General features: G+C 40.3%; 1 protein-coding gene across 2 annotated transcripts in view; it reads right to left on the bottom strand.

The window, feature by feature from the left end:
* LOC145455856 (polyamine-transporting ATPase 13A3-like) overlaps positions 1 to 16234 on the bottom strand; it is a 47651-nt gene that overhangs the window by 28398 nt on the left and 3019 nt on the right. The window contains exons 2-9 of one of the 2 annotated variants that reach the window (XM_080333880.1): positions 7687 to 7811; positions 7332 to 7442; positions 5303 to 5421; positions 4867 to 4894; positions 4604 to 4737; positions 1363 to 1510; positions 450 to 584; positions 193 to 388 (exon numbers count right to left, since the gene is read on the bottom strand). In XM_080333880.1, coding sequence (XP_080190006.1) covers positions 193 to 388; positions 450 to 584; positions 1363 to 1510; positions 4604 to 4737; positions 4867 to 4894; positions 5303 to 5421; positions 7332 to 7442; positions 7687 to 7811 — 996 coding nt within the window. The remainder of the gene's footprint in view (positions 1 to 192; positions 389 to 449; positions 585 to 1362; positions 1511 to 4603; positions 4738 to 4866; positions 4895 to 5302; positions 5422 to 7331; positions 7443 to 7686; positions 7812 to 16234) is intronic. The other variant, XM_080333887.1, reaches the window with a different exon arrangement.

Genomic DNA, 16234 nt, shown 5'->3' with positions numbered 1-16234 from the left:
TTTCGATCAGCGTGTACTGTATCGTCGCTATAAAGTTACAGGGTGAATAAGTATCGGCTTAAATCAGTGGTTCTAAACCAGGCTTCCCAAAATCGCACTGTTTTCCAGGGCCAGTCTGATTGGGTTCAGTTGGAGGTCAAGAGTAACACTAAACTCATGCGTGTGTGACAGTATTATTTCGATTCAATTTACCTGTTAGCATGCTCTCGCTTACGACACAGCATCCAGACAGAACAACGCAGTCGCACCACACCGTTGTCTGATTGGCTTCGATTTCAATCACGTCACCAGGCAGTAACTTGGTACTTTGGCGCTTTTCGAAATTACCATTCACCAACACGCGCACCGGCCCGCTGCCGGATGACATGTTAGCAATCATTCGGTTTTGCTACAATCATGTGATTATGATTATGATGGATGATTGTCAAAACACTGATTAATCGCTTTACCTTTCTTGTGAGGTACAGCGATAAGCTAATGGTAATTGTTGACGTGATTACGATGACCGCCGGTAAAGAATAATATTCGTCCGCGCACCACACTGCGATGGCGAATAATTGAAATATGTAGAACGGATGAAGAATCTGAAAGGGAAGATCGAATTGCGTCGTTGCTTTGTAAACCTGGGACTGTTTTGGATACAGTCGCATGATTGATTATCCCTATCTAATAAAAGTAAGACATTGGTAGCTTTCACACACTCAGTTATGTACCTCCAAGAAGGTGTTCGAATCAACATAACAAATAAAAGTCATATTCATTTGTAAGTGGCCGTTAAATATGGCCAACAAAGTATATAAACTAATAAATAAGACATCTAGCTACCCTATTACATCTTTCATCGAATTGGAAGGCTGGATTTCAGAATACCCATATTACGTAACACATGATAACACTGACCATGACATCACACAAATGCGCCCGCGCTTGTTGAAACCGTAATCTCACAATGGAATTTAGAGATTGCATCGGCTACATCAAAAACTATAATGCGTTTCCGAAATACAATTGAATCATATCATATTGAAATAAACCCGAATATTTTCGGCTGACACTCGTCAGGGGTAATCGTCAGCAACTTAGAGAATTGGAAAGAACATTGTATATCAACAATCGTATCACAAAATATGACGTCACCAGCATGAAATATTAAAGCTATCGCTGAAAAATGAGCTTATACGCTTTCGATTTACAGTTCCACAGGAATGGCAATTATACAAGGCACGCAAGTATGAATTAATATAGAAGTCGTCTTTGTCAAGTAGAATGTGCGAAATGTCGTATCTCTATAAGCACTTCTTGTCACCTTACACCAAGTAGATGTTGACACCAAAACACGCAGCGTAAGGGAATATCACGTACTTCTCGAAATAACACAGTGATCATGGGTGTGATTTCTACTGCGATGCTGTTGAGTCCAAATAAGATTCTTCGCAGTCGCTTTTCCGCCTCGCAAAGTCCGCCGGCCATGTCTTGAAGGTCGTGCACCGTTACTTCAAAATCGAATCCCCTGCGTATTTGCGCACCAACAAATTAAGTCATACGGGGGTAAAGTGGAAGGAGGGATTTGGGAAAATTTTCGAGATTTGCCGAGTTTTGTAAACATTCGCACTTAGTTCGAAATGATATTCTCGGAGGCGTGGGCATACTTTCCGTGACAAGAAGGAAGTTGACTTTCAAAACAAGCAATTTCACATGATGTACGAGAAATATGCACCTTTACACCTTCAGCATTTGGCAATGCGTTTTCTATCGACCATGATGGCCCACCGCTATAGCAAAACATTTTCGCGTGTGTCGATATGTTTATTAACATGCAGAATGTTGGCAATTCCTATACAATTCATAGATATTGACACCCCGATTCTAATTGTCAAGCGATTAATAACTATACATGGTAAATTCAGAACTAGCTGAGAATTATTCAGAGTTGGTAGAAGAAAAGGTACCAGCCTACATTGGAATAACCAACCCCGAATCTATACACGATTTAATCGATGGATCTCAAGTTTATATCTATTGCGGTGAGGCAGAGCAATCAAATGTGAATTTATGCTTTGGTTATGCGTACAAAACTCCCTTACGCCCATAGTGATATACAAATGAAAACACACAACCCCTTTCTCTATAGTTCAAGACTGCTATTATAATTAATCATTGCAAGTGAAGCTATGATATCATGGTGGAACAACCGTGAAACAGATGTCTTTATATAATGTCATGTAGGCCGCTAAAATGCACAATTCCAAAAGTGCTTTTCAACTTGTTTTAGTGTTTTAGTTATGCACGTTTTTCAGAGACACTGCGAACTTTAAGGATTCCCAAATTTTCAAATTAGGATTGATCGTAGGGATGGTGTGAACGTGAGGTTCACGTTCGCGTTCTGTGTGTGAACCTCGGAAATTTAGAGGTTCGTGTTCACAACAGAACCTTGGTAGGTTCTGCACTGTGAACCTTTTGGTAAATTGTAATTTTCAATTCAATGTAATTTTTCAATCCATTATAAGATCTTTGGCTCAAATTTATTGCATTTCAACTGCGGGCCACTCCATGCATGGTGCTGGCAGCATAAAAAATCAACGCTTAACGAGCATGCACCATGCACCTTGACAACCTTAAAAGTTTTAGTTGCTTTGTTGCAAAAATGTTCTCGGAATAACCAGCTTTCCGTTTGTGAATATTTAGTGACTATCTGCTGTGAGCTTGACCCGCAATCACACAACATCACGAGCGATATACGTAGTCAGCGAATGATGCTTATTCATTCAACGAATCAATGACATTGATATCGTCTTCTGATGTAAAAAATCGAACGGGCGTACGGGGTCAATCTTGACTTCATATCTTTACTGTATCATTAAAACCAAATCCGTGCGATTAAGGTGCTTGCTACTGCTGCATAACTAGTTGTTGTTTGTGGTATCCGTAGCGAGTATTGAAACCCGTTGTACACTCTGCTCAATATCAATGTAGCAATACTCAGACTCCGAACACATTGTCCGGTCTGGCTAAGACCGTTAAGGCGTAAGCTTATATTCCTTGGTAAGTCCTCGTCGAAATTGTTGGCAAAGCGACGGAATGTACTGATTTTACGCAATTATTATATCCTTTGATTACCGCTGTTGATACATTAAGCGACGTTTAAAACGCCGATATGTAATTCAGCATTGTGTCATTATGTGGACCGAGTCTTCGCTAGGTATCGTGTACATTAATATAGGCTATCACTTCATTGGAAGATAGGGTTGGAAGTAGCAATATGACGTCACATGACGTCACGAGGTTCACGTTCGTGTTCACACAGAACCTTTCAAAAAGGTTCGCGTTCACACGAACCTGAACCTTTCAGAGGTTCACACCATCCCTTTATCATTTGTACAAATATCGCTGTGATATAAGCCAAAGAATATACGGATTTATAATAGTTAGTTGTATAACAAAAGCAATATTATACCCAAATTATATTGAATAATGCATTGAATATGGAAAATTATATTTTATTACATATTCCTAACTGTAGCCAGATTTCAACATAACGACCAATTCCGCAGCGCATGCTACGGTTTCGAAACGACCCGATAACTCCGTCACTGCGCCAATCCAATTTGGCAGAATCAGCCACTATCGCGCGTCACATCTCTCAAATTGTGCTGATATTGAACGAAGGCAAATTGCCATGCTCCTACATTATCGCTTGGTCGTTTCATTGTTTCTGCCATTATCCCATATCAATAACAAATTGCAGTGACACGAATGTCAGCGGTGACTTCTTAATTTAGAATTCCACTTCCTTCGATTTCCGGTATATTATTGTCTGCTTTTCTATTGCGAGTTATCACTTGGATTTCGTGTCCGGTCGACAAATTGAAGAAAAGTTTTCAACGCGGTTAAAGTGAACCATGTCATTATTTGGTGAGGCGTAATCATAGTTAACGAAACGGCTTATTATGCGGATGTACGATTTCAAATGTCATAACATGGGGAATATTACTATTTGCGCACATTGTTACGTCGTCGCGTACGACTACTCCCCCATCGACGAGGTCACGGACAGGAACATATAGTCAACAGAGATTGTGTAATTATTGGCTCGTGAAGCTGATTTTAAGGTTGCGGGTTCGAGTCCGACCGAGGTCGACTTCAGAACTCCTACCTAAGCGTTAGAGGTTTATCTAGGCTGCTCCTTGCCATCTCATACGTGTAAGCGGTGTCTAACTGTCTATAAAGGCCTAGAAGTGGGCCGTGCTACAAGCCGGCAGCAACGGAATAAAAATGAAGAAAATTGGCTTGGTGTAAATGACCACAGTAGTCGACAAACACCACGAATACCACAAACAAACTGCGATGTGAATACAATCTGATAATATCAGCAACAGTCAAAATAACCATAAGATACCCAAATGAGTTTTAGCAGTAGCCAGGAAATGAAGCTGGTAATTTAAATAATAATAATAATTGAAATATATATAAATGCTGGATATAATTGCACTATAACGGTTACATTTCCCGCCCCAATAAAAGACTACCAAATCTGATAAAAGCAACATAACCGACACTCATCATTCATTGTTATATACGATTTGGATGAAGCCAGTCCACTCACCGTAGTGGTAAAAAGGACTCGCCATTCCACAGGAACTTCAGAAATTTGTGTTCAAAGAACAGGCTCGCCTGTAGTCCGCTCTTTGTAATCCTTGACAGCGACAGATAGGGTTTTGAAGAATCGCCCGTCGGGTGCTTTATGTTACGAAAACACAAAACCTTCCGTTAGGACTTGATAGATAACCTTATAAAAGTCGACGTTTCAAATGAAGATACAATATTTGTGTATTTCGACTAAACGATGAACGATTAGCCGGGACGTACCTGTTTGTCCGACTTTCTTTTGAAAATTCTAAAAAGGAAACGTTCAGTCAGGAAATCTTGACTCTTATTAAGAAACAATTAATAATTATAATATTCTCGTGGGTATGGGAATGAGCTCGTATTTGATATGAACTAAATTTCATTCAATGTCCAAGTTTTCGCGAATTCAGTAATCCTAATTCTACTCTTATTAGGAGAAATTGTGCTGCTACAATTCTAATTGTAGTGTAATTTGGAAAAAGACTGTGTTGTTGTAATTCTAATACTAATGTAATTGGGAAAAGCTAAAAAATTCTAGTTGCCCAACTTTGCTGCTGACGAGAGTCAGTCGAAAATCGTTTAGTCAATAAATCAACAGTATGGTTTCGTGTAATTCTGAAGTTCCGTACCCGAATGGCGAGTTCGGACAAGCGCCGGACAAGTAAATTTGACTTACTTCATATTATTGGGAGGCGTTAGTTCCTGAATCCGTTTGACATGGCGTCTGTCGTATCGGTCATGCAGAATCACGTGCTTCGCAGACTCCACGCTGCAAGGCACTGACCTCACGCGTACCTACACGAAGAGTAAAGTAAGCGTTAGAAAACAAGGCATCTGTCAGCTTAAATCGTACTGAATTGATGACAGATTGTATTCTCATGTATAGTACATTGTCTTCTCACATTAATTAGCACAGACTGCATAGTTCAGCGGTCCTTAATCGGAGTTCGCTGAAGGTCAAGACACACACCCGACTTATACGAAAGAAGTCACGTTGATTTACAGTAAGATTCATTATAGTCTTTTTATTTTGAGTTCGAATCATGCTATAACGGTTTTGATCTTTTACCACTGTTGTGCATGCGTGGATGTACTGTCCATTTTGTGCAGCAGTATTCTGGAGTAATGTGTTAGGTATGTAACATGGTAGATTTTTGTTTTTGTGACTAGCCGAAAATTCGGGGTTCGCAGAAGGCTTGCATAGTAGGCTAAGGGATCGCCAGGTCAGTGAAGGTTAATTTCCGCTGACATAATCCAACTGCAAATTTGGAATATAAAACATTGTATTCATAGATACAGCACTAGACGTAATTAGGACAATAGCTACAGATAGTATTTTTAACGCAATAGCAGTTCGCTCAAGGTCCCAATTAATGCTGTGCTCCGCCCAAAGAGTAGTTGTTAACGCCAATTCCCGAGTTCCCATTCACAACAACCCAAAGAGCTTCTTGGAGGTACAGAACTTCAATATACAATTGAATAGTATAACAACCCAACAACCCAAAGCTAATCTAATTTGTGCAGCGTGCTCTCCTGCGATCTTTTCCAAGAGAGAGAGGGCGTGTCAAGGGTGTGGGAGCGATTTCAAGTCATGATTGGGGCGAGATTTTGCTGCAGTCAAATACGTGGAGAGTTGCATTTATTTTTCACAAAAGTTGCCCTAAAAAGTTGCATTTGTGGACAATTTCCTTGAAATGATTAGGGTATGAGATACTACAATCGATCCGCATCCAAGGCGCTGTAGCAAAACTGAGTGTTGGAAACTTCAACAAAATCAATAGCCTGAAAAAACTGATCCAGTGAAAATATAATTTTCGGCGGTCTGGCCTCAATGCACGTCAAATCAGAAAGGACCTCGAATTTAAACGACAGTGAAATAATCAAGCGATCTATTTACATATAGTGCCCAATATTTCCAGTAAAAAGTTAGTTGCATGAAAAATCGAAAAAAGTTGCAAGAAGTTACATGAAATTTCGAAAAAGTTACAAAAACTTGCAATATATTAAGAATCCTTCATACAGCTTAAGACACCATACTTCATAACTTCTGAGTATTTAGGAAGTTGCAAAAAAAGTTGCAAAAACTTGCCCTAGTAATGATAAAATGTAACTTCCCTAATATAAAAATGTCAATGGTGTTGAGCAAAGCATTCAAAATCTGCCGCGATTTAACATGACAACTCGGAAATGGCAAGAAGTCATACGCACACTACATAGGATGCTACTATTATTTATTGATTAGCGACACAACAAATTTGCTATAACGAGAAAATATTGCTAAAACAATTCGATTCCAACATACGCCGTGGCCTACTAGTAGTAGGCCATGCATACGCAAATTTCTAATTATACCGACGCGTGTTTACCATTAAATTACCGGAACCTGTCATTTCATTCAACAGAAACGCAGTAATTGATAATGAGTGATTGCTGATCGAATCTTCGCATGGTCAATGACCACCGAAACCCGAGGCGACGCATTAGCAACGGAATCGACAAGGAATGTGCCCGTAAATCTGACGGGCTACTAAGTAATTGCACAATCGCGCAACCATTATCATTATCGCGATGTCATACGCCGGGAAGATGACTTTCGTAACGATGCGATATTATCAGAAACTTTAAACGCGGAAACATGACATTTTTTATACTATTCGAAGTATTGCACTGATTCCGCATTTTCGATACGGTCGGATTTTAGTTACCTTCCAGTCTGGCTTCCAATAAAATACGAGAAGAATCAATCCCACAGTGATCAGGACAAGGAAATAGAATAATATGGTGCGTGCCGCTGTTTCCCGATAAGCACTGCATATCTGAAAAATGAACCCATGTATAAGCGATGCAACAGAGTAGCAATTTGTCAGTCACATAACAATACTACAGTCGATACTCGCTGGTAAACAAAGCAGATTGACAGACATATATATTCAATAGTAACAAGAAATTAGCGACACAACTTCGCACACATTGCGTATGTCGCTGTATTGGTTACTATCGCAACAACTTGCAACGTGAAAACATAATACATCGGTACAGTACAAACAGTCCATCACTTACCATTTCATCGTCGGTTCCTTCAAGTATTACGCATCGATTTACGTCCATAGCCGTGTAGGATGTTCGTCCAGCGCGGGTAGAAACGCGCCTCGAGTCAGGTACAGCGGACGAGGCTAGATTTTCTGCTGGCAAAACACAAATTAATGAACTGAACATAGTTGGAATAACGCAAAAACTCTTTATTTATCGCTATCAAGCTATCTGCCTACAACGCGCTTTCGGGTAGCATTCATAGATCATATCTAATATATATACCCTATCCCTCATGCGAACTGCCTGTAAACCGTGCGTATATTGTGAGCGATAACTTCAAAAGAGGAAAATGCTCGTAAAACAAGTTCAACTATAGAAATGTAGGCTACAGCTGCAAAAAATAAACCGGAGGATCGAACTCAGAAATATCTGCTGAAGTTCACGTGCTATGTCTATAAAAGCGCATCGAGCGTGATGTATAAGCAAATATATGTGCAATGTGCATTATGTATGTGCTTGGTGCACTGCAGCCTGTGATGATAATAATCGTACGCACATAACAAGCAATAACAGTGTTATGCATGCTGCTCGCTAACGTCACTACCAACTACGATGATTACGAGTCTAAGCAATGGGAATTCTATTTCGCGACTCGCTCTTTCGCGCAATAAGCGCTTATAAATTACAGAAGAGCATTTGCCATCTCAATCAGAATGCAATAATGACACTTTCATAGTGGCGTGATCTTTATGTCGTCAGAAAGCGGAAACCTTGGATTCTCGAGATTATTTTCAAGTCAAAGAAGTTGAGCAATCAATGGACACGGCCACTCGGCTGTTGTCTCCGCCCATTCTGAAGAACTTCCACAAACTCCTCGATATGATAGTATCGTATACACGCTTCGGGGTGAAATTCAACGCGAAAGTCGTGCTTCGTAGTACCAATCACATTTCCCACAAAAGTAACGTAATATTGTGAGCAACATCTGATACTTGTGCTAGCGTACGTATAGCGGCCACAACGTAATGCGAAAGTACGGCCGTCGAGCGAGTACGCCGACATATATTTCGACAAGTGCGTGATGTACGCGCTTGGTATGGTGCCAATACATTTGCGCATCAACGAACGAGATAGCGTAGTGGTATAATCCACACTTCACCAGCACAACACCACTGGGTGTGGGTTCGAGGCCGACCGAGGTCGACTCCAGAATTTCTACCGAGGCATTGGAGGTTTATCTAGACCCCTCCTCGCCTTCTCATCCGTGCAAGCTTTGTCTTATAAAAGGCTAGACGTGGGCCATGTTACAAGTCGGCAGCTACGGAATAAAACTGAAGAAAATAGGCCTTGTGTATAAATGACCATAGTAGTCGACAAACACCATGAATACCGCAGACAACAGCAACAACGTATATATACTACGATAAAGAATACATCCGTGATATCGTAATTCAACGATTTCGAATTTCGAATTCGCAGAAGTCTGTGCGGGGCCTACGATAACTTAAGTTAAGACAAGTTATCGTGGGCTCCGGTTTGTGATATTTTACAGAAATTAACACACTCATACTTGTAGTTTCAATTCGAAATTGCAAAATTTAACGTCGCACTGATGCTGACTGCTTATTCTTGTAGAACCGAAAGTTGTTCATTGCGTTTACCATGTCTAGCGGTATCCATAGTAGCCTGATCTAAACCTTGAAGCTGTGTGGTACACCAGTTAATTATCCGATACACATGTTTGCATTCTGAGCATCGCCGAAGCGTGCCGTAAAAATCGATTAATTAGGCCTCTTTCCGGCTTCAGAATTTTAAGAATTTCAAGAATATTCATTATTAGATTTCTGGGTATAGACGTGATGAGCTATATACACAAATATAAACGGCCGAAGTTATAATTCTACACTTCGTTTTGAAGCGAAGAAAACATCGTTTGAATAAATTGATAGAACACATTCATTTCCTGACACAAATCTTCAGGGAAAATGGTGTTGGCCTGCGGTCCGATCAAAACTAGCATCACACTCCCGTATAACAATACAATTTAGCGGCAGAATAGTGCGGGACAACCCGAGCTGCCTCCACGCCATTATAAGTAATACGTTGTGCGTCCACGCAATTAGTAATAACTTCAGGCGTCAATAAGGTGTGATGGATCGCGCAGGTAATTCCGATTATTTCCCAATCCGGGTGCGGTAAGGCGATTCCGTACAGCACCGTGCTAAGCATGCGCTTTCTCAATCCAGAAGATAATTAGATGTCAACATAAAACACAAATATTATAATTGTAATATACTCAAACACCCGGACATGTTGCAATTACGACGTTCTCAATGGTCGTGACCGCGGAGACCCGAAAACGACGCCTTAACTCTTTTGCATATATACATATATGCAATATATACTTGGAAGTAAAGTGAAGATTGGACTCAATAAGTATCGTGTATCGCAATAGGCTGTAGACAGCGCTATACGGCATACGTTAGTTGGTTCCTTCCATAGTTTTGCACATAATTACAACAACAGCTACGTTACATACGCAGCGGCTACTAAAATATGTTTCTATTTCTATTTATCAAACAAACCATAATTTACCGGACCTGCATAGCTGCATCTTAGTTACCGACAAACGAAATTCCTGTTTATATACCGGAGAGTTTGGCTGCGAGTTTAAGGAGGGATTGCCAATGAGTTTACCTCGTCGCGTTATGTCAGACTGCTCTTTCGTTTTTATCTGATGTAAGATGACTTACTTTATAGTGTCTGGAATTGGGATTTTCGTGTAACCATATACGCGTTATAGCGTGAATTCCATCTCATTATTCCGCGCCTTATATTTACCTTGGTATTAACACGTCTTGCTAAATACTCCCTACTTGGTCGATGAGTCGAAATCAAATTGTAAATTGCAGAGCCATTCGACATCTGCGTCTACAATCATCTCGTAAATATGAATTCCTTCTGTAAACAATGCAACATCAACCCTGCCCGCCATGCTTCTAGCTAACAAGGTAATCGTTCTAACTGCGTGCTGTGTCGAACTATTGCCGCGGAGTTGAATGCACTACATACGGGAATGTGTTGAGAAATTGAGTATTTGCTCACATTACTTTACTTGCAGCTGTTCACTTTTCTAACGGTTTTGGGACAAATATACGAGCGACGCGCGCGAGAGATCTTCTGCCAGAACGCATTCACTAGTGATGAGTGATCCGACACAGTTACTCGCGGGAATATCCCTTCCCCCTGGTATGAACGACGAAGCGTTAGTCACTACACATAATTATAATACTTTGATTCGACATAACAACACAAAACATTTTCAAGATTTAAAACCTGTACAATGTACATGCCTTATCAGAAGTCACGGAAAGATACGGCCAAGAAATCTGATACAAAAACATTCGTAGTCCCATCTTCAAGTTCAAATATATGGCCTTGATCGCAACCACGATATGAACCCGTCAGGTTAGTATATATAACGTGAATATTAGAGATGGTGCGAATCTCTGAAAGGTTCTGGTTCGTATGAACGCGAACCTTTTTGAAAGGTTCTGCGTGAACGCGAACGTGAACCTATGACGTCACGTGACGTCATATTGTTAATTCCAACCCTACATTTTCGTAAAGTCATATACTAATGTACATGATAACTAGCGACGGCTCAGGCCATATTATGTCACAATGCTGACTTTTTAAACGTCACCTAATGTATCAACTGGAACAATCAAATGCTATAATAATTCCACAAAGTCAATAAAGATTCACAAACCGAAAGCTGAATATTCCGAGCAAACTTTCGAGCAAATAATTTTTGGAATTGGCACGGTCGTTTAGTGCTGAATTTCCTCACCTTCACACCGTCCCTACCAAATATGTATAGTCGAGGGCGTACAATGGTATAATGTTCAATGCACGTACATATATTAAACACCGCATTATCCATGAAATAGTTTTTCACACTACATTATATATATTTAAGTTTTTTAGAACAAATAGATGTGATAGCCTACTTCTGCCTGTTACATATTTAACATCCACTCATCACGTTCAGGCGCGATGCATCATTGATCTTAATTAATCCCTATGCCGCATGTGATATCCTTTCATCCCTGCCAACTGGCACATGCTACAGTGATAGTAAATTCTTTCACGCTGATCAAGTGTCAGTTCAGTTATCACGAATGACCTTACGATATCCACATACAACGCCAGACCGTATCCAATTACATATGTCGTGTCTCCAATATTGAGTTATGCGACGTGAGGACCTAGGAATAGAACGATGTCTGGGGAATGCGATGGCACGTGGAAAAATTGAAGTGATTTCGGGTTGAGTAAGCGAAATCGCTCGATACTCATGACCAGGCCACATATCTATCGATACAGAGAAATGAAATGCGCGAAGAGGCTGTATTTTGACCAATTCTCTACTAGTTGCTGACGATTACCCCTGACGAGTGTCAGCCGAAAATATTCGGGTCCATTTCAATATGAATATACTATTCAATTGTATATTAAAGTTCTGTACCTCCAAGAAGCTCTTTGATCATTTTATGAGACAACTCACTTTTAAAAGTATATCAATATTCGCATGTCATATTCTCTACATTCGATTGCTAAATAAGATCCTAAATGGCTAGTGATTTAACCAAAAGTAATAAACCATTGGTTATGTCGTGAATGACCTAAGATCCGAGATAAATATTCTTGGAATCAATGGGACCGAGAATATCTAACGTCCGAGAACGGCCCACCATGATTAAACCTCCTGCACGTAGAAGTCGTAGAAGAAGATATTATTTTTCGTTTGCAATCTGCCCACCATCGTTAGTTTCGAATAGGTATAGCAGTATAGACTCTCCGCTTTGTGGTCTGTGTCTGTATCCGAAAACCACTGCACAAATGTTACTCCATTGCCCAAAATAGGCGCTTCACGTAGATTCCTTATCGCGAAATGTGTCAAATTAAATGTCAATTCCTCTCGTACGACTCTCGTCAGTTACCCAAATATTACCCCATTCACCACAGAATTGACGGTGGTGGAAAAGACCAACAAGGAGATAAGCACGTAATTCTTGGTTCAATAAACAACAACTAACTGCATAACACTAGTATTCTAGAAATACAGCTGCTCCTCAGAATGCATTGTACGTTCGGCATCTCTATGCAGAAATATACTTTCACTTCCGACGTAGCAATCGATATCATATTTCCCGAACCTTGAGAAGCATGACGAAGATGACATAAATGATTTGAGCCGTTATTGTCGAAATCCCTTCTTTCTTTTCATGAATAAAAATATGGGAAATGAATTTCTGGGATGTCTTGGATAATAGACAGCGACGGCTTGGATTTTGGTTTGAAATTTTAGGAATCCGATTCAACTGCGAAATTCAATTAGAAACCAATCGAATCAGCCGTGTGATTAAGATTAAGACCACTTAAGTTGAAGATGTTTCTTTTTGTAGCTTTCGATAGTCGCTGTAATCTATGTTTAACTAAATCAAGATGAAAGGACAGCTACTACGACAAACTGCTTGCAACAATCCCACCTGGGCAAGCTGCAACGACCGGAAGTTGCGAAACGGTTTTTATTGACGATTAGCACCAGTCTACCACCTGAATTCTTCGAATTCAACCAGACCGCGTATACAACTGAAGTGGATCAAGAAGTGTAGTCACTTTGTAAATGGGGTATGGTGCAGACATGCGATGTAATTAGTCAGATTTAGAACAGATGTGGATCGCAATGATTTGAACACAGCATCAAAGATTTTTAAGTAGGCGACGCATTATTAGATAGGAAATTTCTGACTTGAAATCGAGATTTTTGCCGTATCTTAACGGAACCTCAACTGATTTTGTGGACTAATATTGTTTATTGATGTGTTATAAAGCTAGGGAGCAGCAGCATAGGCGTGAAAGAGGACGCGGGCTGCCGAACCAATTCAACAAACATGTCGCGCAATTTCGTTTGTTCTACAGTCCGGTTTTCATGGAATTTGAAAAATTATATACGCCTGCCGTTCGTATTCGATTAAATTCACGCAATGGTTCATACGCTGATGTTTCTACGAGAACAGCATATCCTACGCAACAACGGATCCAAGCGAGAAAACTCAAGTCACATTATTACAAATTATGATTCTATTTTACGAAATCCACAAAAGTTTCCGTAAAAGGCCTTATCTCTCTGTACTGGCGATAGTTCGCCAAAATGCGCGCATACTTAGTTATGCTGACTAATCTTTCCCAATAATACCAGTTATAACGCTGATCCACATGTGACGCACTCTGTAACTAACTCTTTTCGAGTAATATTACTTGAAAACTATATACAATTGAATGGCATATTGAAGTTTTGTACCTCCAAGAAGCTCTTCAAAACTACATACGTATAACGAGTATATGGCCCGATATGGCCGATATACGCTACTCATGATGACAGCGATAAGGTCCGCGTGACTACAGACTTGGCGTAAAATGAAACAGTGAAATAATTGTAGCGAATGACCGAAATTGTAAACGCATGGTGTCATATCATACCTTATGAGAATTTTCTTGTAAGCCAGACACATCAGAAACGTGGCACATAAACAGCCATGTAATATCAAATTACAAACTAACGACGGTATGTCTCTGCTTGTCAATTACGTAAAGATAACGCGGGCCGCCCAAGAGTGAGGTGTGACTTATTTTTCAGATTTTACTTGCGGCAAACCCGTACGTTCACGAGCTAACTAATACAAATTTACTTTGCCACATTGGAAACGTTGCAAAAAATTTCATTCTTTCATTGTGCTACTCCGCGGGACTTGGACTAAGTTTCAAGACATAGTATTGAGACTTTTCATTCTATAAAGGCAGAATAAAAATGTAAGCTTTTATGAACTAAGTAGAATACCAACTCAGCATGAATTCCGATACCTAAGTGTTGGAGGTTTACCTAGGCTCCTCCTCGCCACCTCATCCGCGTAAGCGGTGTCGTACAAAAAGCCTAGAGGTGGGCCGTGCTATAAGTCGGCAGTTACGGAAAATAATGAACAATATCGGCCTGGTGTAAATGACCATAGTAGTCGATAAACACCATGAATACCACAAAACAAACAAACTCAGCATGATACATCGCGAAGCAATATATACTTTTGTTAGTTCCACAACCTTCACCACCCGAATGAAGACAAAACTGCGAAACAACATTTAAAAGGTACATGGCCTGGTATGACAAATGATGCTAGAAGAGCCCGTGTCCTTGCAAATTTTGCATACTAAAAGTGACCTGATTTTGCCGCGGGAGTCAGCGTAGTGATATAGTGACGATAAGCGTCCTGTTACGAGTCTGGGTTCTCCTTCCCCCGCGCCGCTGTTCTTACGGCGACAAAGAAAGCCCAGAAATAGACCCGACGAAAGAACGCACTCACAACGAATGGAAAGAGCAAGAAAGGTCCGAACAGAAAAGAACTGCGACATCGGGCACTAGACCGAAGTCGATGCCAGTGTAAGAGACCCCAACTGGTCGTTCGGCATCCTATCATTTGTTCATTACATCGCATTTTGTCTTATCGCATTGTGTCCAACTGATCGTGTGTGTCGTGTTCAGATGAAAATGTAATATGACGATTATTGATTTTCCCAACACATTTCCAACCTCGCTTCCATCTTCATGCCCAAGCCCATGAAGTTATCGAATAAAACTTTTAACCGTATCCTTTACATAGGTTTGACAGGACTTGATTGAGATAGGATGATGTCAACACTCCCGCGGCACTAGCTTGAACGACTCTCGGACACTACCTCACGAACATTTAGGATTTACAAATATGCCACCGCATCAGATATGTGGCGATTATTACTTCGGAAACGGACGGTTATGATTACAGCTATGTATGTCAGTACAGGCGATCACAATTGCGGGGAATGTAATGATCATTATTAACGATGACATATCATGCATAAATTGTACAATATAACATACAACCATTATACAAATTGAGATGATGTTGTATCATAAGATGAAAGATTTTTCAAAATTGTGTTTCATTTGCTTGCAACGTTACAATATAGCCACGTTGATGATTTGTTGCCGCCACTGCCAATTTTCGTTCCAGCTACGACCCATGCTAACATGACATATGACGGAAGATTCAAATCTTGAGTAAAGAATGGTGAAATAAGAATTGGTGCGCACTGCGCAGTGCCCACGTACCCATTAAAGCAGGAAAATCGGCGAAAAATTCAAAATGAACACGACATTCTGCCATAATGATTAATGCTTCGAACGGAGCCTAAAACACCTCCTACAGCAGAGGTCTCAAACTCAAATGTGCTCGCGGGCCAATTTCCAAGTTTTCGATGACACCGCGAGCCGCAGCATCAATAGTAGCGGCATTCATGTATTTCGAAGTATAGGCCTTATTTGACGGGACCTTGTATACTTGCATCCCACACACATCGTGCGATATAATATCGTAATATCCACGCCTGGCATGAACATTACCACATATTTAATATTTGAATAAAAGTGTTGCTGAACTTGGCATAACTTGGCAACATAATGAGATACAGACACAAT

Source organism: Botryllus schlosseri, chromosome 2, assembly GCF_051294905.1.
Source record: "Botryllus schlosseri isolate E-star chromosome 2, Bs_hap1, whole genome shotgun sequence".
Classification (NCBI taxonomy): domain Eukaryota; kingdom Metazoa; phylum Chordata; class Ascidiacea; order Stolidobranchia; family Styelidae; genus Botryllus; species Botryllus schlosseri.
The sequence above is the reverse complement of the archived record's forward strand: the minus strand, read 5'-3'. Positions and strand labels throughout refer to the sequence as shown.